Raw genomic sequence first — 27352 nt, 5'->3', positions numbered from 1 at the left:
ATGTGACAGCCATAGTCTGTAATAATTTGTCAGAACCACGGGAAGCCTGACAGAAAGACATTACAGCTGTATTCTATACATACCCTTTAAACTTATATTTATAAAATTACACTACACAAGGATTTGCAGAATTGTAAATCTCAGGAGATTCAATTTAGGAGAGGTGTATAAAATGTTAGTTTAGGGAAGCTATGGTAATGAGAATTACACAACACACAACAGCAATCATTGTATAACAGTATGGAAATTATACAGCATTACTATGTCACATTTATTACATTTAAAATATCTCAACTATACAGTTGTGAACATACTACAAGTCGGTACAGAGGCACATTCAGTTCACACGATTAGAAACAAACACAGAGACAACGGCAACACTGATGAAAGTTTATGTAAGATGTTTTTTCAAATAGCAAATAATGGAACTGATGTTGTCTGGCTTTCTTTCTTACACTTAAGTCTTTTGATCAAGTGAAGAAGAGATCTGAAAGATGTGCGTTACAATATAAGTCATAGGTGGACTAACATTTTCAACATCAGACAAGAAATTATCTTTAAAATCTGACCATAAAGGAGGCTATAAAAACAAAACAAACCTTAAGATTTACTTGCATACAAAAAAATCCAATAAATTAGTGATGCAAAAATAATTCTAAATACAAATAAACTTTTATATTTCCAGTTATGATTCAATTAAAATATATTTGTGGTTCATTTTTCATATGCATATAATCTACTTAAATAATTGGGAAAATTATATTATATTTATCAAGTGACATTTAGTTTTTGGTCTTACTTGACTTCCATTACCCACATGTTGCATCAGTTTAGAGATGACATTTTCCTGGGCACAGAGGCTTCCAGGAATGACTCATAAAATGGTCCCATTTGTTGCAAGAAACAGACTAAAATGTGATTTTTGCCTCATTAATGTCAACAAAAATCAAAGCAATAGCATTTTCTCAAAGTTTAATTTCCCTCTTTTAATACATTAATACAGAAGTAACACTCTGCTTTACAGTACCGATTTTATGTTATGTTATTGCACTACATAGTTACCTCATGGTTTCAAAATGGCACAATATGGAGAGCTGCACAGAGACACAACACTGATCCAGACACGCATGCTTAGTTAACACAATGATGTTATACTTGGGATAAATAAAAGCATTTCCTTAATTATCACTGGTAGTTGTAGTCAACAGTTAATCTACTTTTCTCTCTCACACCTGATTCCTGTGCAACTCTCACTAACATGCTACACTAAGACCCTGGAGCAGATTTCACTGATATTCAACAGAACTGCAGCACTGACAGGATTTTAAAACTAAAAATAGACTCTTAAAGTTCTTCTCAGTATTTGCAATTTACAGCTATATTAATGATAACATCTTTGCATTTTTATGCCACTGTTTTTTTAAGTGACTCATCACAGAAAGTTTCAGGACTGATAGTTGGCACTACATGGTTTACTCTCGTTGATTACATAGACATGTGCTCTGGGAGCACATAGGAAATGTCATCCCACGGGTGGCGATACAGACCCTGCTTCAGCCTCTTCTGGTCCAGGTAGTGACCTGAGGAGATATAATGAGGATGGATTAATTTACAGACAACATAGATACATTTTCTCTTGTGCATATATTCCCATAGCAACTGAAAGAACTCACCAATGAATCCCATGCTGCGTCCCAAGACAAAGATGCCATTCAAGGCACCGATTTCTATAAACTCATCAGCCTCATCCCTGTGACGATGTGGTGGATAAGGAAAAGACAACATGAGAAAGACCAATCCAGATTTAGGTTACTTTTAGTGATGAGTAGTCATGTGAAGCATGAACAGCTGTTTCTGCGTGTAATCCTGTAGTCTGAGTATATGTGCCCACATAGAAATAAGTATATTTAATATATCTTAACTCCATTTTAAGAAAAATCTGGTAAAACATTAATAAAGATATTGGCTGACCGTGTAAATCCACCACAAGTTCTGAGGAGGTCCACAAAGGACACACCAATGAAACCATCCACATTCAGGATCAGGTTGGGTTTCTAGTCAGCACAGAAAGAGAAGAAAATCATGTGAGATGAAATAAAATGAGTGTTTCTGCTCATCTTTGCCAACTTTCACCTATAATTTAGTTCAACGTCTTACTTTAGAAGTGGTAATTTTCTCTACTTCTAGAGCATAGTCCAACAGCTGGGTGGAGGGGAAGTGTTGCTTCACAAAATCCTTTAAGATCTGGACTCTCATGTCAGGGTTGTTAATCTGGAAAAGCAGAGAAAACATTAGTTTAACATCTTTCCTGTTCAATCTACTTTATTTGATCCTTTTTTAAAAGTACTTTTCCAATTTAATAGTTTTGAAGACCAAACAGGAACATTAGGGAGGAGATGCAGCTCTTTGCTTCTGAGACTCACTGATTTAACCCTGTGTCCAATTCCCATGATCAGCTTGCCATCTTTCTTCATCTTGTTGACAAACTCCATGGGCAGCATGCCGCTATCAAACGCATTGCTGAACTGCTTTGCTGCAGCATCCAGAGCCCCTCCGAAGCGGTCACCCTGAGGAAAAGACAGAAAATCATAAGAGAGGTCTACTTATGGTGGATTTTTAAGGGTGTGTGAAAAAAGAACATGAAGACATCACAGGTTAAGGTGTCTCACAATGGTGAGGAGGCCAGAGGTGAGGCTGGAGATGAGATCTTTCCCAGCTCGGGCACAGACAATAGTGTTGTGCGCACCAGAAACAGCAGGGCCATGGTCCGCAGTTACCATCAGGCACATCTCAATGAACTGGCAGGCATACCTCGGCAGCCTGTGCACAAAGTGGTGAAAGCACACATCATGCTTATATAGGTCAAGAAATTCTCAGTGGCTGTTCATAACAACTACTTGTTATGAAAAGAGGCTGACCTCCGCTGGAACCAAAGCAGCCCCAGAGTTCCCCCCAGGCCAATTTCTGACTTGAAGACTTCAGTGATGGGCATCCCGGCATAGATGAGCTCCTGACCTCTCTCATCACAGATGCTGGTCATGAAGGATGCCGGTTTACGGATCATACCCAGCTCCTGCACGGTAGACAGATGAGAAACCAAGCAAAAAACAGTTGAAATAATATGATTTTGGTTCAGTTTGTTTTATGCTCACACAGTATACTGTATTTCCTGAAGATTAACACCATTATTAGAAAGCTGACTAAAAAATTATTTATCTGTAGATGCCGCCAACTTTTCTATCTTTCTCAAAACAAAAATTCTGTTCAGAAAATGTGAGTAAAAAGTCTTAACATTTCAGAGGAAGTGTGTCAAAATTAAATTTTTTTAGAAGAAAAATTAACTGATCCAGGCTTCTGTTCCTTCCTTCCCTAAAAAAGCTGATCACACGTATAGAAATGTGGGCTTCTAAAGGTTTAAATATGTTTGCATAAATGTTTGAAGAAAAAGAAAAGACATCATAATTTGCTTGTCCTAATTTTTGTATATTGAGATTTTTTTCAGATTGAGAAGTTGTTTTTTTTTTTTTTTTAGATTTTCATAAGACAAGATCAAATCTGGATTTAACCTACTGAAAATATACGCTTCAGGCATGACCAGGGAATTTTATTGACAACTCTATCAGTGTAAACAGTAAATGAGCAGAGGAACTTGAATGTGAATTAATTACTTTAAATTACTGGAAAGAGTAATATCTAGGGGGAAAAAAGTATTTAAAAGGAAAATTTACTCTAATGTTGGAGAAACTACAGTGTTCAGATGGAAAGTCATTGTCACATTTTGGTTGAGTAAACGTCCACACCCGGAACAATAACTGCACTGCTAGCAGTGACATATAGATATGTCTATACTATAGACGAAGATAAACATCCCTACGTCAGTATATGATAGATACTTACTCTTTAATATTAGTATATCATGTTCTTTTGTATGACACTATTAAAAAATAATTTTACTTGCTGGTATACTCACTCGTGCCCAGGAGTAATCCATTGGTACAGTGGGAGGAGGAACCTCTTCAGCTGGCTGTATGACCCCTTTAGCAACAAGGTCGTCATACACAGATCTGCATGGGGGGAAAATGACACAAAAACATTTAATTTATAAAAATAATCATTTTGAGGGAATGCAAAGGAACCTAGTGTAACAGCACACCAGAAGTACTTATCCAGGCATGATTACTATAAAAAATGAATATGACTTTGAACTGACTTGATGATCTCTCCCAGCTCATCAAAGCTCTTGGGAACAAATGCACCAGCCTCCTTCAGAGCTTTGTTCTTGGCTACTGCTGTCTCAGAGGCCTGATTGGCACACGCTCCTGCATGGCCAAATTGAACCTGGTGGCAAAAAAAGAAAAAAAGTTCAACAAGGTCATAAAAATTTAAATAAAATAATTTATTCCTTGAATTTTTCATTCATCAGGTGCCTAATATAAATAAATGGATTGTTGTACATTTGTGCTTTTACCTCTGAGGCGAACATGGTGGCGCAGGTACCAATACACCAGCACACCACTGGCTTTGTGATTCTACCCTGTTTAATTGCCTGGCAGATCTTGTATTCCTCTGTACCGCCGATCTATTAGGAAGCGTATCAAAAAGATTGATATGGGAGATAGCAATCAATAACTCTATAAAGCTGCTGCAATAGTGTGTTTTTCCTCACCTCTCCCAGTACAACAATCATCTTTACTCCCGGAGTGTCTTGGTAGCGCAACACATGGTCAGTAAACACAGAGCCTGGGTATCTGCAGAGGACTTCAGCATTATACACCAGCTCAGACCAACAAGCTTCAACAATGCATTCAAAAAGCAGTTCCATACCTGTCCCCACCAATGGCCACACCTTCAAAAACCCCATCCGTGGTGCGGGAAATTATGTTGTTAAGCTCATTGGACATGCCGCCTGAGCGGGACACATAGGCTACACTGCCTGGACGATAGAGCTTGGAGGCCAGGATGTTATCCAGCATCCCTCCCGTGTTTCCGATCTTGAAACAACCTGGCTTGATTCCTCCAACCTGACAGAAAAAAACACACACACACAAACATGGCGGTTTGCTGTGCTGGAAACAGAAACACCACAGAGTCTCTGAGACATCTCTTGAGAAAAGACACAATACTAACAGTTGCTGGACCGATGATAGTGACACCCTTCCCATCCGCTGCTTTAATGATCTTCCTGGTGTGTGCTTCGGGAATTCCCTCGGCAATGATGGCAATGGTCTGAATCTGAAAGCAGTTGAGCAGAAAGGCTTAATTACAGAAGCCTTTGAAGAATTTTATAGCTTGCAGATGCTGTGGGAAAGCTTTCACCTGTGGGTACTGCATGGTCTCCATGGTGCTTTCAAAAGCTGAACGCAAAGAGGCAAAGTTGATGAGCACATCCACATCAGGATGCTTCTTCATGGCATCACCCATGTTTTTATAAACAGGGATGAGGATCTCTTTATGTCCCCAGTAGAACTTCTGCTTGTGGTCTCCACTGGAAGGTAGAAAGATTTTTATTATAGGCTTAAATGTAAAACAAAGAGCATGTACAAAGACAGCAGAAACCTCAGAGGAGCACTCTTACGTGAACGGGTAGATCATAGCTGAGACAGATGGTTCATCTCTGGAGCAGACATAGTCAAAGTCCAACATGCCCTGTACGGCTCGGGTCTGCATTCCCCACACCAGGGCTTTTGTGTGTTTGCTGAAGAGGGTAGTTGCCTTAACTACAACAAAAGAAAAGCTGTTAGAGACAGAAACTAAAGACAAGGTAACAATAGTAGATCCACTTTGTATAACTTTTAAGATTTAAAATCAATGTGATTTGTAAGCTGTAAATATATTTGAGTACTGCTTTTATGAATAAACACATTTTTTTAAAGAAATGTTCGTGTGAGAGGCATAAAAACACAGTCACTTTTTATTTTGAGTGTGGACTGCAGCCCCTTCTCGCTGTCCAAAGAGGGAGCTCTAACACCTAAACTCACCCCTGCTTAAGCACAAGGCTTCTACCTCTCTTACTGCCTCTGAATGAAATCACATAAAACTATAAGTGTGGTGTTGAGTGTGTTTTCTTACCAACAAGAGCTCCAGTTTTAGGTTTCTTGGCTGGTGAACCCTCAACTTTGGCTTTGTTTTCAGAAGGAATGGCTTTTCTGCTGGATGTTGGGGTCTAGAAATAAAGAAAATACATTCATTTGTCATCATCATCAGCATTTTTTTCTTAATTAAGATGCAGATATTTTTAAAAGTGATGTGCTATATATTTCAAAATTGGACAATGGTTTAATATACTGTGTTAGCTTGATATAAGAGCAGGCAGCGCTTTGCCTTCAGGTTATTTATTATGAAACCTGAACAGAATACAAACAGCAAGTTTCATTGTTTATGACTTTTCATGCCATCAGCTACACAAGTAGAGCTTTGTGAGGAATGATGAATAAAATTTTTGTGCTTTGAGCTTTTTATTCAATTCTAACGTAAAACGTCTAAGAAAAAAAAATGTTGAAGTCCATAAAAATACACGCTTCTTTCTATGTACTATGCCACTATCCATCTCTACATTTGTAGCAAACCCAAATATGTGTATGTATGTGCACACGCTCACTTTTTTCTTCACACTGCACATTTTTAATGGATGCCTCAGGTGGAATCTGCATTGCACTACTGGTTACTGGAGAGAGCAATCCACAATGCCTGCAATGCTTTATGCACAAAAGAGCCATCAGGCTTCTGATGATCTGATTCACTAAAAAGGACAAGACAGCTGTAGCTGAAACAGCAGCTGCGGAAGCCCTCCTCTCACTCTGCAAGGAAACTATACTCCTGCACTGGTAGAGCTGATAAGATAAACAAACCACAGAGTGAACCAACACAACATCATAATGGCTTGGTTGTCTGTGTTACATACCGATGTGCTGCTATTGGAGTTGAGGAGGAAGTTGGCAGTGTGGGCGGCAACAGGAGGCTGGTTAGGGATTGGCCTGTGACCCAGAGCCATGCCAACAATGGCAGTCATGTGGGTTTCTGTGCCAAATACATGAATTGGGATTCCAGTGGTCTTTCCTGCAGAGAAGGTTTTCATAAAATCAACAATGTTACATGACAATCAGCAGGTGCTTGCAGACAAAATTACATTTATACAACCTGTAAAACTTAAACTTAAATCAATAGACAGGACATACCAACTTCTCCCATCACTCTGAGACCTTCCTGGTAGTTGGGGCCTCCACGGCGTACAAAAATGGTGACATCATGCTCCTTCAGTGGCTCCTGGTAGTCTCTGATAGCTCGCACAATCCCCTAAAATAGACAAAGATATCCTCAGTGAATAATGTGATGATAATAAATTATGTTAATCTGACTACAGAAACAAAATGCATGTATTACTGGACCTTAAAGGTTGCTGCGACATTTGTGAAGTTTGCTATGCTTCCTCCGATGATCAAAACCTTTCCTGTAACACAGTATTATGGATTTTTTTTAAACTCAAAGAAATAACGTGATTCAGAATTTAGAGAGAATTTGGACCTTTTCCCACCATCAGAGTGCTTCTCTCTTGTCATCAGAGATAGGATGGTCTTTGCATAGTCGTACGTCTGCTGTTCACTCGGTGCTCCTGAATACTCCCCATAATTAGCCAGCTCATCCACCCCACCCAGGTCACAGATTGTATCACTGATCATTCACACAAAGTAAGAATAAAAAGTGGATGAAGGGTTAAAAACACAGCTTCAGAAACAAATGCTTCAAACGCTCTTTTTTCATCTATTTTTAATTAATACCGTACTGTAAAGAGAACTATTTAACAGTGCACACAGGGAATAATTATTCATGGCTGATGAATCTGCATGTCACGCGTTGGATCCTCCGACAGACGGCACACTCATTCCTCCTGACTCGCACTGAAACAGCAACATTTAGGAGTCCAGTTTAGCAGGCAGCTGAACGGACAGTTTGAGCTGCTGCATCATCAGTCTCACAACTGCATCACTGACATACTCTCCTAAAGCTAAAACTAAATTATGTGTAGTGGAGTCATATAATGAGGATAAAGTCTGGAGACGATGTAGCCAATGAGACATGCATTCTGCCATCTTATTTATACAGGCTTTGTAATACAGTTTAGTTTAATTCGGGTGGATACCTGTACACCACTGAGGCACCTCCTCCTGCCACCATGGTCCAGATTCTGCCTCGAGGATTGAGCAAAGTCAGCTTAAGGCTGGCACCACTCTTGGCATCGAGATCGGCGATGTAGGCCTCCTGTGAAGCAATAAAGAGGACAGATGACTAAATGAATGGTACAAAGGTGGGAATCAGAGCAGAACTTATACACCAGTAGAAATATTGTATATAGTACAAGTGACAGTTGAAATGATATGCATCAGTGGTTGTTTGTGACAGTCTGAGCCACAGCTGGTGGCTGAGACTAAAAACAGCTCCCAATCAAAGGCACCCGCTGTCCCTCATCTCTACTCTCGACTCACAGAAGCCCAATTAGACCGGGCCGTCTGCTGCACAGACAGTCTGTCTCCAAACAAGGTCCTACATCCATCAGCCAAAAGCAGAAAAAAAACAAACATCCAATAAACAAACACTGCACAGATCAACTTCCTTATTTACAGACTGCTATTATAATTGGGTTTTCATGGAGAGATCTAGAATATGTTGCTCAGCAGCAGTGGTAGTAGTGGAAAATTAGGTTCAATTTAGAAGATTCTTAATTATGTTTATCTTTTAATTGTCGAAAACACAAACATTTTGTCATGACAGGTCTTTAAAACTATTTTCTAAAATGAATAGCTGAATATATGGGGTTAAATCTGTATTTAACATAACATATTGCACACTGCATTCTAGTTTGCTCTGAGGTTGTGTATTGAAGCTCAGACCAAAAAAGATCTAACTTCAAGATAGTGTTTCTACACTCAAACTGTAAGATTAGACTCTAAAATCAGACCTCAGTGCATTTCTAATCTTCATTAAAAAATACTACACACAAACACAACCTTATCATCAGTACAGAGACTCAAAAAACACTGCATTAAACCTCATTTGTAGTGACTCTAAAATATATTCAGTGATGCTAAATAATAATAATAAAGTATTGTGATTTGTATACAGTCCATAAATTTGGCTCAGATTAAGGAGAGGATCACATTTCAGAATAACTTGATAATGAGTAAATCTTACATCCTGGTAAGATCCATCTTTTCTCCTTTTCTCTTTCTCCAGCTCTGTTTTCAGTCAAACAAAAACTAAATTAGTCTAAGTTCTCGCTTCTCACCGTGTATGTAACAGGCTTAACAAAAGACGAATCCTTTTCCTAATCCCAAAATGGTACTCCTGTCCCAGCATGCACCCCAGTATGGCACACCTTCATATTCTCTATACTTGCTCAGAAAGAGTCATGGACGCGCGCTAAGTAGGATTCTGGTGTGTTGGAAATAATCATCTAACTAAAAGTGACAGGAATTGAGACAGCTCAGCTTCACTCTTCTTCCTTTTAATACTGAACACTTTTCTCCACTCTGTTATGCAATGAAAATATTCCCTCATCATAGATGAAACCAGGACATTGATATGATTACAATAAGTGGTCTGCTTTCAAGGTATTTTTACTTATAGGTCAACTTGCTTGAATTCTTGACCAAAAATGGGGCCAAAACAATTTTTGAGATATAACTTTACAGCTTTATTTGACAATATATTAATTAGAACAGTTTGGACCTCTATAAACTGATGGAACATGTCAGAGAAATGTAATTAAAAATGACAAGAAAGAGACCTATAAAAATGTTAAGGTTGCTTATTTTCTCATTATCCTGCTCACTCATCATCTGCAGCTTTCCCTCACAAGAGAACAGCATCAGCTACTTAATGCTGAAAAATGGAAACTTGTTGCACTGCTAGCGTTATTTGTTTCCAGTCCTTCCTCACCTCAGGGTAAGCCTCCCTGCCGAATGGAGGAGGAAACTCCACATCACCCCACTTGGACTTGCAGATATAATCAGCTGTTGCGTCAATTTTTGCTGCCATGTCAAGGACATAAACTCCATCTTTTGTCACCACTAAAAGGGAAGAGAGACATGTCAAGATCTACACTTCTCACTCATTTACTAAGAGTCACTGTGTAAGCAGGACTTATGAGCTTTTAATAGGCTGTATTAAGATGAGAGGGGTTCGTGTTCAGACTCAGGTGACCCACAACCTTCCTGCTGTCCCAGAAGGAGGTGGAGGGGGAATGAAAATGGGAAGGAAATGGCCGAACATCAAAGCAGCAGCACAGCCACATCAACATGAACAGATGCCAGAGGGTTCATACTGGTGCCCAATTATTTCATTACAAATTATACATCAAACAGCAAATGTATGAATTATTGAATGATTTCTTCCCTCAGTGTTAAAAATATAGCAGAGTCAACTTCTCCTGTTGTATTATGCAATAATGTTTTCCCCACTTAATTCCCTTTTAATGTCTTTTTGCAATTTCTATATGCAATAGTACACTGATAAACTGGTGAGGGAATAATGTGTAATTCCCTGTATGATCATTTTTCAGAAACTAATATGGATTTGAGAAAAATGAAAACCTACCCAGAGGGTTGATCTCCAAGTATGTGAAGAAGAGTTCTTCATACAGGTTGAAGAGTCCAACAATGAAACTGGCGAGAACACTGCAGAGAGAAGACATGGAAGGTATTAGACACACATTTGGATTAGATGCTCTTCAGCCATTTCAATATACACGGATACTGTGTATTAGTTCTTGAACAATGCTTGTTTTTCCAAACACAACAGACTGTAACCTTGTATTATGTTGATTCTTGATATGAAACTACTGTATAAAATGTGATCCAACTGAGGCCGTAGAACCCGCTGCAGAGGAAACAGCTACAGTGTATAAATGTAAAAGCTTACCAGAATTTTCACAAGTTTCTTCTAAATCTTTTTATCATTTGCAGCTTTCCAACACTTATCTTTTCCATGTGTGACTTTCTGTTTTACTGTTTGCATGGAAATGTATCAGCTGTTACTCACATAGAACACTGCATGCTTATGTAATGTATATGTATATATATACACAACTTTATTAGGTACACCTTCTTAGTACTGGGCTAGAAACCTTTTAGCCATTAGAACTGCCTTAATTCTTCATTGCATAGTTTCAGCAAGCAGGTGGAAACATTCCTCAGAGATTTTGCTCCATAGCTGGTGAGTTTATTTTGCATTTTTGACATGACTCTTCTAAAAAAACAGATAATGTGAAATGTTCAGTTATAGCTACAGGCAATGCAACAGAATTTCCTCACAACTGTCAGAATCTCCACATAATGCAAACCAGGACAAACTACAGCTAATAGAGATTTGTTGAGGTAGAGCTGGACAAGAAACAATCCATCTGTAAATTAGCTGCTGCAAGAGGAGGAAAAATCTAATTTGCTTCCTCCATCACATGTCAAAACAGAGAGGTGGGGGAGGAGATGTATTCCTTTCCTGCCAGTCAGTTGTGCCGGCAGCTCAGAGACTCTATAACCACATCACTCGGTTGTCAGGTCACAGAGTGGCCTGCTGGGGAAAACTGTGACAGAAACTCACAGCGACTCGGCCTCCCTGTGTCTGTTTCTGAAGGGAGGGCAGAAAAACAGCCTCTTGTTTTGTAATGTGGATGGAGCGTCCGGGGTGAGGAGGTGAGGTGGGCTTGGCCGAGTGATTTCCAGGGCTGCTTCTTCAATGTCAGCCAAGACAGCGAGTCCAGCCACAATATGCTGTCACAAGAGCGTCATTGGAGAGATAGATAGGAGGGGTTGGCAGAGGTTGGGCTGCTGCACTCTCCCCATCAAAATAGATGGACGTGCTCTGAATGTGGCAGGAGATTAAACCAGAGAAAAGTAAAGCCAAGGAGGGAGATGTCATTTGTCTAATGGAACGCGACCATCTGATGCTCCTCCCTGACATTTACTGCCAACTGCCGATGTTTGCTGCTTCTCATTACACTGTGCAAAATATTACTGAAAGTGATAAACAGAAATCCTGAGTACTGTGTCATAAATCGTAAAATAGTTGGAGAAGAGTCTAACATGTAAATGATACCTTTATAAAAAGCAGTCTACATTTTAGGAAATAATAAGCTGATAAAAAACAAAACAAATGAGCAGTTTTTATTAGTGTTACTTCAGTATTCTTGACCATCACATCTGGGGATTTTGACTTTCATTCTCACCATACAATGTAAAGAGTTTAAGCAAGCAAATATTTTCACCCATGCAGGTAGTTGGTGAGATGATGCTGAATAAATGTCGCATTATGTGGAACAACATAAGAGAAGTACAGTACCTCACAGGAATGAGTACACCCCTCGCATTTTTGCAAATATTTCACTATATCTTTTCATGAGACAACACGATAGAAATGAAACTTTGATATACAGGACACCAAACTATAAAAACTAAACTTTGATATTCTGTATGTCAAATTTGAATTTCTATAGTGTTGTCCCATGACAAGATAAAATGAAATATTAGAAAAATGTGAAGGTGTACTCACTTCTGTGAGATACTGTACATCACATGCTACATTCACTTATATTTGGACATCTGAGGTCTATCTAGATAAGGGTGACATTACATTACGCTAAATATTTGTTAGAAATGTTTGCCTGTGGGCAGCGCCTGGGGGAACATTTAGATTGTCCTTTAGTCTTTTTTTTTTTTGTTTGTTTTTTTTTCAAATAAAATTCTAATTTCTTGTATGTTTCATATGAGTTAACCTGCAAACATCTTAAGACAGCAGTACAGAAGATAAGCAGAAAATCCAATGACACGTGGCAAACGGTCACAATCTTGCTTTCTGTTCTAGAGCTATGACATCAGTAACAGTAAAAGTAAAAACATCTAGTAAAAGAAACAGTTTATGCAGAACATTGTTTTGTAACAGCAGGGTTTGACCTTTAAAATATTAAATAGATTTTTAAATTATTTTGTATTGATGTATGAATTCTTCAGTTTTAATTAAAATAAATAAAAGAAAAAAATAAACTCAAGCAGCAAGTTTATAGTCTTGTGCTAAAATATGTATAGTTTTGGTAAAAAATTCTACATTCATGGTAAATATCATAATTTGGCCATTTATGTCGCATTATGTTGGGGTTTTTTTAAGCCAAAGTGACTTTGACCTTTTTTAGTTAAATCTTGAGTCCACATTGAATTCCCTTAAAGTGCTCCTTGCATATATTGTTTTCACTAAAATGGGGTTCGACAGAAACCTTAAAGACATAATGCTTTAGTAATGACTGTCTCCAACACAGAGGTATAAAAACAAAGTTCAACACATATCAATCTCATAAAATATGATATCATTATAGGACTGTGACTCAATCTTTATAAATACTAAACAGTGTCAGTTTTAGGGATCTGTATTGAAGTATGTTCCACGTATTAAGTATGACATACGTATCATATCTTCTCCCTTTTCCTTATCATTAACAACAAGCTGACGTTCTGCACTTAAACTTACGCTTTCTTGTCGTTGGGAGCCTTAGTCAGCAGTTCTTTCTTCACCTGGTCTTCACTGATCTTTTCATCCACCCCAATTAGCAGCTTCTGTGCCTTAGCATCCACGTCTCCAACATCCACACCACCCTCGTGGTGAAAAAGCACATAGTCCCCCTCCCGTGTGGCGTAGATGCACACGTAGAACTCCTCTGCCTGAACAATGGATCATTAAAATATAAAAGATGGCCATTAAAAAATTTGTGTAAAATGGTGAATTTTCCATCACAAAAAAACAAACAATAAGACATCTAAAAGTGAGAAGTGAGTGATTTACCTGGTTGTGAGGCACGAATGGCTCAATAAGGAAGTTTTTGAGCATGCCCTTGGCTTTTCCCACCTGTGAATCATCAGCAGATTTTTTTTTTCTTAGAGACAAAGATAAATAAAGAACAATGGTGAGCAAAAGCAAGATAAAGTCAGCAACTCTCACCAGTAAAAAAACAAAAACAATGGAGATAAAACATACATCAAATCTGCAATTATTGGGTATTCATAACCCTCACTCATTTTCACGTGTACTTTATCTGAATGATGGGATGTGGGTAAATTAAAATTACGAAGGTCTACCACTTGACACAAATGAACTGACATTTCAAAAGGAAAAAAGGAAACGTTGTTACGTAGAACTCCAGGCAAAGCCGCGCTAACACACAGCTCATTTGGAGGAAGCTGTCAATGCTCCCCTGTTAAAGGCCATCGGGCATAAAGTGTAACCAGGGACTAGCTGAGAGCAGCCAGCCGGAGAGAAAAGAAAAGAGACAGAGCTGCCGTTTCAAAGGGTGGGAATGAAAGAAGAGATTGACGATGGTGGTGGGGACAAAAGAAAAGCTATTTGACCAGAAATCCCACAAGGGGCTCAGATTTATCCAGATAAATGAGGTGACACTTACATTACTGGCTTAGAAACAAACAGAATGCCATTATTATTGTTAGAAAAATGTCATTTGTATGTGAATGCCACGGTTTAATAAGATTATTTTAGAGGGATTCTTTAACTGCTGCACAAAATAATCAAGCAAAGATGCCTACTAAGAGGGGGAAAGACGTTGATGTGACGCTGATAGCATGAAAAAGGGCCAGTGCTAGAAAAAAAAATCAAAATGCAATTCAAACATAAGAGACTATATGTGCATAATGCCAAAATGCCATGATGTACTAATGAAAGTAGGTTATCTGTGTAATAATTTGACCAGTGCTGTTTCTGCTCAGATAACCGCATGGAAGACTGAAACATAGTATACGTCATACAAATACAACTGCATTTATTCTTATTTACTGCCACTATAGCAGCTGCTGACAGCTCCATCTAACTCTACAATCTCGGTGCTGCTGCACACAAACAGACACGTCCTCATGGATTTATGAAGCAACCCAGGATCTCCACAACTCGCCTCTTACTTTATGGGGCAAAGCTAAATTGACGGAATGACTGCTTCTTCACCGGCATTGCTCGCCTCAGCTGACTGATTGACTACCACCCCACTAACACTGAAGTCAACAGCAGCCGTTTAGACAAATACAGTATTCAAACCAAACGTATCAGTGCAAAACAGGGAAGGAGAGTGGAGGAAAGGGCAAAGAGAGGGGGGTTGGAATAAAATAAAGGTATAATATTGATTGGAGGGGTGCTCAGCAACGTGCACACTCTCAGTTGGAGGGGTTTGGGGGGAGGTAATGGTCTGAGAGGCAGCAGAATGGGAGAGAGAGGGTGGATGACGTACCGACACCTCTTTCATGAGGCGAGGCTTGAGCCACTCTTTGACACCTTTCAGGTCCAGGTTAACGCCAACCAGACCCAGCTTCCCTCGCCTCTTAATCAGTTGGTCTGGCTTCACCACCAGTTTCTGGAGAAGGAAACAGTGAAGCTAGTTAGCAACATGTCCCACTCACATCATAACAAAGTAGTTGCAACACAGAAGTAGCATGACTGGGTATGAAAAGGAGCACCTTACAGAGGTAGAGTCTCTCAGAAGTAAAGACAGGGAGAGAAAAAAAACTGCATTTACAAATTGTGGCGCAATTTAACCCTTTAATGCATAGAGTCCACAACAATGGACACATATTTAAAATCTGCTTTCTACCATATGCATGGATGGGGATGTTATATTTGCTTAGTCACTTCAGTTGACATTAGTAAGCCATGAACTGCCATTCACTCATGCATAAATACATAATTCAATATATATAAATTCATTGTATTCATTGTAATGACAAAGATTGTGTCAATGATGAACAGGGAAAGAAAACAACAGCTATATTTTTAACATTTATGATTATATAATTAGATTTGATCATTTCTTTAGAATAGATGAAAATATCTAGAATGAAAAAAATAAAATAAAATAAGAAAAATTTAAAAAGAATCACAGTACATGTCTGTAGAAATAAAATATTATATGTGAAAATTGGCCCAGTGTAATTCTTCCATCATGTACGACATCATCAAAAGATTCAGATAATCTGAAGACATCTTTGTGTGGAAAATACACAGCTGAAAAAAAACAATATTGGATGATCTTTAAGCCCTCAAACAGCACTGACTTTAAACCCACTCTGCCATGGATACCACTCAATGGACTGAGAACCACTTCCAGAAAGTTCAGGTGTGGGACTAGCCTGCCTAGTCAGGTGCTATCACCAGCTGATTAGAGATGTGACGTTCAAGAACAAATCGATTCTTTTGAACGGCTCTTTTACATGAACGATGTGAACTTAGTCACAGCTGTGAGCCGTTCATTTGTGAGCCATTCTTTTTATATACACATTTCCCACACTCCCTCATCACATTTGTGACATCACAGAAGCCTGATGTCCAACACGCTCAATTCATGTGAAGCATCTATGTGCAGAGAGTATTGTTCGGAAACCAATACTGTGAGTTCTATCCAAAACATTACTAGAATTTGCACTGACTGCTCAGGTTTATCCTTTTTTTTTTATCTATATTTTTCCTATAATTTTTTCAATCTTGTATAGTAGATTTTATATAGGTACATATTTTGATTGTTTATCATTCTTATATATTGTGAAATTTTGTAAGATATTGTAAGAATGGTCTTTGAAAGGGACGGCTCCTCAAGATCCAGCTCCCTTCAAAGAGCCATAAATCCCATCTCTACAGCTGATGACATTTGATACATTATATCATGTAAAACATGAAAAGATCCAGGACTGTTGAGCAGATAAGTACTATGGAAACTTGTTTCATATTCACAATGATGCATAACTCTTTTTTTTTTTTTTTTTAGGAATGGAGCATGAGGCTGCAGATATTAACATATGCAGTGATGATGCCACTCAGGAAGTCATTGGCTCATCAAAGAATTTAACACCTTAAAGAGGAGCTGCACATCATCATCTTCGAAAAATAGTAGAGGGATGCAAGGGCAAAAATACATTCAACCCCCACCAGTGTAGCTTACTTCCTCTCCCTTGCAAGTCGTATAAAGAGAATGACTTATGACAGTGGAGCCATTACTTTCTGGGAGCTAGCCAATGTGGAAGAGGGGGGGTGGGTGGGGGTGAAAGTTAATGTAATTTTCTAATCAATTCTACAGAAGCATGCATCTCTGTGGATCTGCCCTCCACATCCTTTTACCTTCTAGATAAAAGCCTTTAGCCAAAAGGAAGAGACTGGGACATTTTATCCTGCAAAATGATTAAACTGAGTAATTAATTTAACTTCTATTACAGGGCATCTATCTGTGACAACTTGAGGGAAAACAAAAGGAGGGTAAAGTAAGGAGTAATGCATGAAAGCTTTCATGAAACAGGGGGAAGGATAGGTAAGAATTTCTCACTGTTGCTTCTTCTGTTTTTTCTTTGCTTCATTTCCACTAACAGAGCTGATGGATCGCTCCCCTGTCTGTGATGTCAGCTAACAAGCACCAAGAGACCACTCTGCTCCTGCCTAAGTAATTGTCTCTATAAAGAGGAGATCATTTTCCACAAGCTTAAGAGAGACTGCACTTCAGAGATTTATAGTTTAAATGCTCAGACAGCTAAAGAAAACCTTACCTCATCATCCACATATATTTAAGTCACACCCAGTTCTCCTGACTCACCTCTGTGAGCAGCCATTGGTGCTGTTGCACCAGTTGGTCAAAGTCAGTGTCGGCTGTCACGCTGGCGTAGCAGAACTTGTTCTGGACCGCTGCTGATGTGGAGATGTACTTGTAGAGGAACTCCTTTCCCGTCTGCTCAGAGATGGCTTTGGCTGACATGACTGCTCAGGATAGACAGACCTAAAAAAAGAGACAGATGCTTAGAAATGGAGAGGAACATGAATGAATGCAGTACAGTGGAGACTGATGTGGAGACAAGGGATTTGCTTGGAAGTTTAACATGTTTTTTATTTTTCCTGCTTTTAATATTCACGCAAGATTCCCTACATAAAGGATGAACATCTTTAGTTTTAACTGCTGTCAGAGCTGCCAAGGCATACAATATGGCAAGAAGACGGCTTAGAAAATTATCAAACATTGCCAAAGCATCATGTGGCTTCAACCGGAAAGACAAAACAAAACAATTGGTAATCATTTATAGATTTAATAACAGTGTAAAGTTAGAAAAGCTCGTTTCCCAGCACACCTGGATTGCCTTTATCCTAGTATCTGTGTGATTTTGTTCATCTTACATGGAGAAGAGACAAAGTATCACCAGCGGTTCACAGTATCTCTCTAAAAGAGACATCAGAAGCTGGTATTGATACAAACTCTTCATTTGTTGACCTTCATTTTGTCCAACTCCCTGCAGTACCTGCAGACATTTCCATGTGAAACTAAGTAGCTTTGCAGACTTTCAAATAATCCACTTTTTATAACACAAAATATAACAATGAACAATTTCATACTGATAAAAATGCTATCTGTTGCATTTGTCCTTGATCCTTAATGCTGCTAACAGCATTTTAAACAACCTTGAAGCAGAGATATTTTTATCTCCACCACAATGTCTAATATTAAATTTGACACCTGCACAGACTTGAAAAAAGATCAATTCTTTTAAAAAAAAAAATGTGTTGCAGAATTCTGTAGCTGCAAGAATCAGCAAAGCTCATTGTTAAGTTATTATTCTTAGTTTGTTGGATCTGCAGACTAATAAGGTGATGGGGCAATATTACTAATCACATCCTGCTGAGGCTTCAGCAGAGCTACTGAACAAACCACAGCTAAACAGGCTGATCAGATGTTTAAGCCTCAGTTTTACTGTAACAGTTAAAAACATGCTAAACATATTAAAGTTTCCCTCAGTAGCTGGTTGGGACAGAAGTAAATTGAGAAATTCAATTATAGAAAATAGTATCTATAAATTTTTACTGCTCAAGGGCGGAGTTGTGAACTTTGAATTTAGGCCATTTGTTTCCTTTACGGACCTGGAATGCCAAACACACGGCTCACAGCAATTCAGCATTAGATAGTAAATAATAAACAATGATTCAGTTCTTTCTCATTATATCTCACTTAATTAATGGCTACAGTTAATATAATAACAGGTCAGTTTAACCTTCAAAAGCTGATATAAACATTTATATGAGGAAACAAATTCCTGTGTCGTTACCATAAAGATTTTCTTTTTCTAATATATTATGTCTTAACATTAGACACAATATAGATTATAATGTCAATATTAATAAATTAAAACCAGACTGGTTTGACTTATAAAATGCTTGTAGATACAAGCATAAGGTCATTTCTGTGAGATCTGATCCGCTTTATTGTCAACAGCATTTATTTAGACAAATATAAAATAGGTACTTATTTTAAATTTACTATTATTACAGCTATTGAGCCTTATCAACTGCAACACCTTTAATGATCAGTTAATGGTTTGAAAAAAAATTTCAGGGGAAAAAAAAGATAAAATCTCATTTTTACTACAGGTCTTTTGCTCATGACATCATTGAATTAATGCATTTAAGTTTTAAGCCGTTGAGCAAAAATATATAAAAATGATAAGAAGAAGCTATTAATTACTACATATCAAATTCTTGTTGTAGCTACAGTCTTTTTGTTTTCTTAAGTCTTGGCATGAAGGAACCAGACAAACATACGACTGTAAAGATTCTCTTACTGATCCAGCTGATTCCTGAAGTCTTTGGAGACTAATATTATCACTGCATATACCTTCAATCAAATGGACAGTGGTTTTGAGAAGTTAAGGCAATCTATAGACTTTCACTAAGTACCATCTCTTCAAGCTTGACAGCCTCTCTGTGTCATTTAACCTTGCAGGGATGGAGCACCTGTCCTGTTTGTTTCTCTGTGTTTCATTAAGCTGAAAGCATGATGGTGGCTCCAACATTTCCCACTACTCTACTGCAACCCTGCCAGCCATTTCTTAAATGGATTAATGGGACTGCCATGGACCTCTTTCATTATTGATTACTATGATTCTTGAGTCATCGCAGAACTGGTTTCAGTCTAGGCATACGCTCTCCCAGGTTCCATTTATCATCCCATTTATCTACGCAGCTGACCTGTCAGAGGGATTAAATATCCCTGCTCCACATCCGTAGCAACACTGGGGCAAAGGATAAACAACTATTTTGATTTAGATCACACATATCTAAGTGAAAACAGGATAGCATTTAATCATATCTAATAGATCGTGATCTACTGCTCTGTATAACAAAACCTGATTGATGGCAAAAGTATTGTCACTCATGCTTCCAAAGAAAGATTCAGCCAACTTCTTTCATTCATTTACAAACCGGTCAGACAGCGCTGCCATATTTTTTTCCCCCACCTATCCAATAAAAACTATACCCCACTGCTCGAAAGTACTAATAACTCAATACTAGAAAGACTGGTTTAACTTGTTTTTCATCATACATGAAGAAAAAAATTAGAGGAAATTAAAAGGGGAAACAAGAAACAAAACATTCATTCAAAGCACTAATGTGAAGTTATTTACCTTGTTTATAATTTATAGTTGTTTTCTTTGTTACAGTTGTAGATATATGTTGTGGGTGGGTGTGTGGATGTCCTAGGTGGTGTAGCTCCTTCCTCCAGCCGGGTGAACCTGTCTGTAGGTGACGAGCTGAGCTTCCGGGGACTTTTCTCTCCAACGTTCATCTGCCGATAGACTTAGCTGTTGTTTTACTGGCCTCTGATTGGCTGATTCTCCTGACGCCTTCACAAACGGTAGGAGATTTCACAAGACAGCAAAGACCCGAGATTAGAGATAAAGCCACAGAGAATGTATCAACGTGTTGAAAATATTTAGTAATCTGGATTGAAATATAACATAAAAATTATGTTAGACTTCGAAGCTGAGTAGTGGCATCAATGCACTGCAATGGAATATAAAGTAGGTCATAAATACTTAAATATGAATCTTTCAACACAGAAGGAAACTGCTATTCTTATTTCACATTTGATAGTTTTACATTTTAATAAACTATTTATCTTTCTGAGACCATAAAGACATGCTTTTTTAAATTCAAGATTCAAGAAGACTTTTTCATTTCTGCCTTAGGTACATGAATTCCATCTCTCTCTCCTCTGCAGCGAAATAATATTTTAGGAATGGGAAAAATATATAAATAAATAAGTTGTATTTTTATGTACAATATAAAAATTTCAAAATACAGTTATACAATATATTGTATGAAACAATATAAAACAAAATATACAGCACAAACAAATAAACTATATGGAGCATTAAATATACAGAATAAAACTAACTAATGCAAGATTTTTTGTGTGCAATGTACCCCTCAAATATATGGAAAGTGTCAGTAATGAAAGTGACTGACACAGGCGCTGGAATATCAGGATGCAATTTTCAATTTCATTTCAATTTATCCCAGAAATCCAGGGTGGATTTAAGGCCATCTCCAGAGAACACTCCTTAATAGTTTTTGTGCTCTAACCTCATGGGTAAACGAACCAGAGGGCCTCCAGTTTTTATGCTTGTAGCTTATGTTGACCAGTAAGAGCCTTATCTTATAGTTTACATGACTTAGTAGATCACAAATGATCGATAGATACTTTGTTCCTGTCAAGTTCTATATCTATAACCACCAAGCTTTTCTAATGTCAAGTTCACATAATAGTGAATGGGAAAATTCCAAGGAGTACTTGAAGGTATCATCAGTTTTCACACAAACCTCACACACAGAGGAGAAAACGTGGCAATTATCCATCGTTGATGTTGATTGGTTGACTCAGTCCTTTATGTGACCAGTAGCCAATGAGGCAACATTAGATCCTTCACATGTAGTAGACAGTTTGGAATGAACTGGTTGCAGCGGGATGTGGTCTTCACCCATCCTCGACCAAGAACTGACCCCTGGTTTAGAAAGGTGCACTTGTTATTTGCACCTATGAGTTGCTACTGCTACAAACAAATTAATACGTTTTACAAATGGCTTTTTTAATTGACAGTACCAGACAGTAAAAACGTGTAGAGGTTTTTGCATATTTTATGATACTTTTAACACTTTTATACTTTTGTTTTAACTCAATTTGCTGAGATGCATGAAGTTGCTTAAGTTTGTAATCAGAAATATTTTTGTGGTGCACTTCTATGGTAACGGATAAGCAACAGATAGTCTGACACAAGCAACGCTAATTCAATGATTAAAAAACAAAAAAGTTTTACAATGTCAACTATGCGGGGATAAGACAAAATGATATCAAATTGTGCACTCTAACTTGTGATAAAGTTTGCAGATGCAGTGTGAGAGATGTTTACATAAAACGTGTTTTGAAAGATTTAAAAGATGGTTTGCATTAGCCAGTCACCTTACCATAAATCCTATCTTTACAGCAAAGACCAGGTCAGCAGTGCCTCCTGCTGGCTTACTCTGTCAACTACAAAGAATATACTATGAGAAAATGGCCACATGCAGACAAAACTTCTGGTTATCAAAGTGCATGTAAGTGAAGGTGAAAGACCAGCGTTCAGATAACAAACAAATCCTGTTTCTTTTTCTTTTAGTTTACCTTTTATTAAGTGTACAAAACAAGTGCAAAAATAGTGATTCATTAGAGCTACAGAGTAAGACTTGCCCTTTGAAAATTACAGTCACAGAGAATACAAATTGAAATGCAATACATGAAGTGCTTTTCAAAAAGGTTTGCGCAATAGAAAAGGGTTTCAAAACATGGATTTAGATTCACAGCATTTCATAAGTATTAAGTGCAAGCTGCAGAAACAAATGCCAAATTCATCAGAACTCCCCCTTTAAACCATGCACAAGGCAAAGGTTTTTACAAGGAAGGGTATCTGTAAATGCCATTTGTTGTAGTACTTACATAGATACCTTTGGCCCATGCAGTATCAGTTATTTTCTAGACTGAGCAAACAGTAATACAGACATGTCAGCTAATATTGTCACCTTAAAAACTATGTCAAAGGAGATGCCAGACAAATTTAGTCAGTCCAGAGCTACTTTTAGCAGATTAGTAATGTATAAATATTGATAGTTAACAAGAGATGCATGCAATAAAAGTACCTAGTTTATCACGTCTAAATATTGAGAAACACTTGTGTAAAGAGGAGGAAATCTAAAGTGTAGATAACTGAGCTGTGTGAGGAAGCTATACTATGTAGAATTGCAGCTAATAAGACCTCAGCAAACTGCCAGGAAGTTAATTTCTGGCACTGACGACAAAATACTGAACCATGTTGACAAACCTAACACAGCTGAAGGCATCTTGGGTTGTGGTGCAAATCAACATATATATATTAAGAAAAAAAGAAAAAAAAAAAAAGGCACAGAGTTTGTGTATTTAGGGTGGCAAGAACCGAAACCCTCAATGCTGCACAATCACGCACAAACCTTGCACAAAAGTAAACCTAACTTAATTCAGAGAGCAGACATCCCTTATTATGTGCATCTACAGTATGGTGCACTTCTGCTTCTTTTTCTTCTCAGGATCTTTTTTGGCTGGTTCAAGCTCCTTGGGCCCGTAGAAGCTGGAGAAGCAGGCGGGTGCACGGATGGGCTCTCGGAGGCTGAGCAGCCACCTTCCTTCGCCGTAATAGGCGAGCGAGCCAAGCTCCATCTCCTCCACTTGCTCCCCCTGCTGACCTTCCTGCTGCAGGGCCAGGATCTGGAGCAGATCTATACCTGTTTGAACTGGCTCAACGCCCTCGACGCAGCCAAGTGTAACGTGTGCCCGGCTTCCCAGAGGCATGGCGGCGGTGGCGGGGACGTCAGCCTCTACCTGCTTTTCGGCATCGGCTGGCCAAAGCTGAAGCTGCTCCTCAGTGAGCGACACTCTGGCACCAACAGTGCGAGGAGTGACAAATAGAGCTGTCATTGATAGCTCACACACAGAACCATAAGAATTTTTAACAGCCTGTAGGAGAGAATGCAAAAAAATGAAGAAATGTCACAATACAAATATTAATGCAAATGCCTTTAAAATGATAAGTAGTTTCTTACCGGACTCTGTGCATACTCTTTGGCACCCTCAGATTTTCCATAGTCACAGAATTTTGTAGTGCAGTGGAGGGGTCCCTTGGCCTGAAAGTACTGCTCCAGGTCCACCTCCTCCTCAGGTTTCCTAGTGACTGTAATTAAATGACAAGATCAGCTTCACCTTAATTCAAACCAAAGATGCAAATCTCCTTTAAAGTATACAACTTAAACCACACTCACAGTCACTCAGGTGTTTCTTGAAGGCATCCAAGGTGTCCAGAGTTTTCAGGAAGTCCATGGATGTGCACCTAAGCTTTTCCTCAATGGAACACAGGAAAAACCAGCCAAAGTAAAGAGGAAGGGATGTTTCCTCAAGTGGGGCTTTCATTGCTTCCAGTTGGGCTTGTTCAAGTCCGCGCTTTGTCTTTTTTTTCAGCTGAGCTACATCTCTGCTCCATTCAGTTTGTGGCTCCAAGAAGATGGGAACGAGATTGTTTTCTTCAGCAATCTCCCCAAGACGGGCCAACCGATCGTGGGTGTGGTTGGTGTCATCCACCACTATCAGTACGGAAGCCGTCCCTTCACTGCAGCAGGCCATCACAGCCTCATCCAGAGCCTTGTAACCATCTGCAGATGACTCTGGATTTTCTGGTTTCACACCATGGTCATCAGCACAGATAACAGAACACTGGTTCTTGTAGGAATCTGTGATGGCACGTGCTAAGAAGCTCAAACCACTTCCGGGAAGGCCTCTGAGGACAACAAGGGTACGAGAGACTCTCAGTGCATCTTTGGTTTGCTCCTGTTCTAACAGAGCAAATGACAAGGACCCAGATGCAGGGACAGCATCTTCCTCTTTTTGAGGTTCGGCTTTCTGCTCAGAATCAGCACACTCTGCTTCAACTGCGGGCTCAGCTCCATTCGTAGCAGCAGACTCTGAAGTATCGAAGTTTCCTTCCTTCTCATTCTGTGGCTCCCCACTCTCAATCTCAGCTGATGCCTCCTTTTTTACTGTTGCTGCTTCTGTTGGCTCTTTTGAAGACACGTCTGTCACCAGAACCATTTTTGTTGCTTCCATCTTTGCCTCAGGCTCCACGGCAGTTTGAAGTTCTTTCTCAGTTTCCACTTTTTCCGACCCTTTCTCCTCTTGGCTGGGTGGTTGTGTATCAACTGGCTGCTGGACTGTGGCTAGTACAGGTGATGTTTGCTCTTGTAGTTCAGTTTCTGGAACAGATTCTGCTAACTTCTCTGGCTCAGGTTCAGGAACGCTCTCTGCCAGAGGCTCTGGCTTATTCTCTGGCACAGGCTGTTCAGTGTTTTCTGGTTCTGTGGTTAAAGCTTCAACTGGGTCAGATACCTTTTCAGATGACTCATCTGGTTTTGGTGGTGCCATCTCACAGGTTACTGACTCCATGCCTGATTTTTCCAAGCTGTTCTCAATAGTTGTTTCTACGTTTTCCTGTGTCATGTTTTCAGCTGCAGACGGCTCGTCTTTTTCTTTCATGCTTACCACTTCAGTAGCATGACTGTTCACTGCCAGCTGCTCCATCTCTTCCACAGCAGCTGGTGGATTCTCAGGCTCGGTAGATTCTGCGGTCATCTCCAATTTTTCTTCTTTTTCCATTGCAGTGTCCTCTTGTGGAGTCTCTGATGCATCTAAAACTTCTGCACTCTTCTCAGTATCCATGATTGTTTAAAGCCCAACTTTGGACTCTACCATGCACCTAAAATGCAACTAGAAAAATGTAATTCAATCAAAAATGATGCGTTGGATTAGTCAATAATAAACCATTTTAAAACAGGAACAGCTATCACTTCTGGTAGTTTTTATTATATATATATATATATATATATATATATATATATATATATATATATATATATATGCGTAGTTGGAGAGGGGGAAAAAACCAGATTGTCTGGATTGTCGTAATAATGCCACATACAGGAAGTTACTCAAACCCCAAGATTTCAGATGTGTTGCAAGATGTGAACAGCTCCTATATCTTAGATGATCTTTCCATGTCTGAAAATCTAAGAGAATAAAAAATTCTTGATCTAGTCACCAAGGTAAACTTTGTGTATATAAGTTCAGTAGTTGTGTTTTGCCTCTTTGCACGCAGTAGAGGTGGAGGCTAAATGTTGAACCAGTACAGCTTATTTGGATTCTATTTTCCATTTTTGCGTCGACAGTAATCCAGTAGACTAATGGTTTAGATGCACATCTTTAACTGCGCATGGAAGCTGTTCCAAACCACGGCAGCAAACAAAGTCTAGTTAAAAAAATGGTGCGCCAAACGCGTGGTGTAACATGTTTGAAACCATAATGTCTTTTACAAAAGAGGAAGAGCTCACAAGACAAGCGAAGGCAGCAACAAAGAAACTACCCCTCCGTTAATCCCCTTGTTTTCCAGCTATCACACGAGAACCGAAATTAAATCGAAAATCTGAACTGATATACAGTTTAGGTAAAACACAAGTAAATGTGCATCGTTACCATTTTGTTTGACACGAGTTTAAAACAAATTCTTAAAGAAATTTTATTTCAAATTCGTCAAAGGCCGAATTCAGGTAAGCCAGTATGTCTTTAAACAAAGAAAACAGACAGTTTGAAGGCTGCACATAAGTAAGCATTTTACTCACGCGAGAGCGGCGTGCACCTACCGTTAGCACGCTAGACAAAAAAAAAATATCACCCCGCTAGACAATCTCTTAATTAGGCTTTAACAACCCCAGTCTCACCGCCAAGTTTAACCAGCACGGTGTAAACAAGTCAATGTGTGTCACCACAACTTCATTTAAACAGCGCGTGCATAGAAAGAAATTACAGTTTGGACACAGTGTTTGAAGGGTTTGCTAAAATGCCAGCTTACCAGTAAGGCTGCGGTGAAATTGCTGCTGACCACGCGTTTCCCTCTGACTACAATGACAAGGCAGTGCTCAGTACGGACACGGACCCAGCCCTCTCTTCAAGTAGAAGAAGGGGAAAAAAAAAAGCTTTGGGAAATACCGGGAACGCGCATTTGGGCGTGGCCACAGACACGCCCTTTGAAACCGGAAGAACTTTACCGGAGAAAGTCCTTTTAATGTATGTTATCTATCATTTGGTCAAATTGATCTTATTACTTTCAACCATATTTGATATATTTATTCATTTGATTTATGTTAAGGCTAGGTCTGTTGATTTATTTTCCCAGTTTTAAGGGAGTAAAAACCCCACCACATGCAAATTCTGACCCAAATTTCCTTATCAATGGTCATTAAAATAACAGTAAGTTCTTTCATCTTTCAAGGGGAAGGATGTTTTTAAAAAAAAGGTCTAGCTTAGCGTTTTTAGGAATTAATTAATAAATAAGTAATAACAATGTTCACAAGTGTATACTTACATCCAATGTGTATCCACACTGAACATTTATATAGATACCCCCAC

At 38.8% G+C, this 27352-nt stretch overlaps 3 protein-coding genes across 4 annotated transcripts in view; 1 reads left to right on the top strand and 2 right to left on the bottom strand.

Annotated features, from left to right (window-relative positions):
- Nucleotides 1–257: 257 nt before the first annotated feature.
- aclya (ATP citrate lyase a) lies at nt 258–20617 on the bottom strand. The gene is made up of 28 exons (XM_041968398.1): nt 20463–20617; nt 17612–17791; nt 15269–15391; nt 13822–13884; nt 13510–13700; nt 10591–10670; nt 9934–10064; nt 8138–8256; nt 7532–7668; nt 7386–7447; nt 7176–7293; nt 6902–7056; nt 6070–6163; nt 5576–5717; nt 5317–5485; nt 5128–5232; nt 4825–5021; nt 4667–4748; nt 4469–4579; nt 4211–4338; nt 3971–4064; nt 2919–3073; nt 2670–2820; nt 2424–2567; nt 2158–2271; nt 1972–2054; nt 1674–1750; nt 258–1580 (listed from the first exon to the last, which is right to left on the bottom strand). The coding sequence occupies exons 2-28, from the start codon at nt 17768–17770 to the stop codon at nt 1486–1488; spliced, it is 3279 nt and encodes a 1092-aa protein (XP_041824332.1). The 5' UTR covers nt 17771–17791; nt 20463–20617; the 3' UTR covers nt 258–1485.
- nkiras2 (NFKB inhibitor interacting Ras-like 2) overlaps nt 17312–27352 on the top strand; it is a 28125-nt gene continuing 18084 nt past the window's right edge. Inside the window, exon 1 of the mRNA XM_041968485.1 lies at nt 17312–17332. The gene's annotated coding sequence lies outside the window, so the exon portion shown is untranslated. The remainder of the gene's footprint in view (nt 17333–27352) is intronic.
- LOC121628972 (2',3'-cyclic nucleotide 3' phosphodiesterase) lies at nt 22482–26919 on the bottom strand. 2 transcript variants are annotated; one of them, XM_041968425.1, is made up of 4 exons: nt 26796–26919; nt 24163–25657; nt 23947–24074; nt 22482–23860 (listed from the first exon to the last, which is right to left on the bottom strand). In XM_041968425.1, the coding sequence occupies exons 2-4, from the start codon at nt 25607–25609 to the stop codon at nt 23396–23398; spliced, it is 2040 nt and encodes a 679-aa protein (XP_041824359.1). In that variant the 5' UTR covers nt 25610–25657; nt 26796–26919; the 3' UTR covers nt 22482–23395. The 2 variants fall into 2 exon arrangements, with proteins under 2 accessions (XP_041824359.1, XP_041824351.1); XM_041968417.1 differs by having other exon boundaries at nt 24163–25646; nt 26796–26901.

This window comes from Melanotaenia boesemani, chromosome 2, assembly GCF_017639745.1.
Source record: "Melanotaenia boesemani isolate fMelBoe1 chromosome 2, fMelBoe1.pri, whole genome shotgun sequence".
Lineage (NCBI taxonomy): Eukaryota > Metazoa > Chordata > Actinopteri > Atheriniformes > Melanotaeniidae > Melanotaenia > Melanotaenia boesemani.
The sequence above is the reverse complement of the archived record's forward strand: the minus strand, read 5'-3'. Positions and strand labels throughout refer to the sequence as shown.

What these genes read in the sequence shown, in the direction of transcription:
- LOC121628972 (XM_041968425.1), bottom strand. Translation starts at nt 25,609, where the DNA reads ATGGATACTGAGAAGAGTGCAGAAGTTTTAGATGCATCAGAGACTCCA. An exon ending in CAAGAAACACCTGAGTGACT is followed by an intron (nt 24,075 to 24,162) that starts GTGAGTGTGGTT and finishes ATTTAATTACAG; the next exon opens with TCACTAGGAAACCTGAGGAG. An exon ending in AAGAGTATGCACAGAGTCCG is followed by an intron (nt 23,861 to 23,946) that starts GTAAGAAACTAC and finishes TCTCTCCTACAG; the next exon opens with GCTGTTAAAAATTCTTATGG.
- aclya (XM_041968398.1), bottom strand. Translation starts at nt 17,770, where the DNA reads ATGTCAGCCAAAGCCATCTCTGAGCAGACGGGAAAGGAGTTCCTCTAC. An exon ending in ACTCCAATAGCAGCACATCG is followed by an intron (nt 6,164 to 6,901) that starts GTATGTAACACA and finishes CTTTATTTCTAG; the next exon opens with ACCCCAACATCCAGCAGAAA. An exon ending in AGACCATGCAGTACCCACAG is followed by an intron (nt 5,233 to 5,316) that starts GTGAAAGCTTTC and finishes AACTGCTTTCAG; the next exon opens with ATTCAGACCATTGCCATCAT.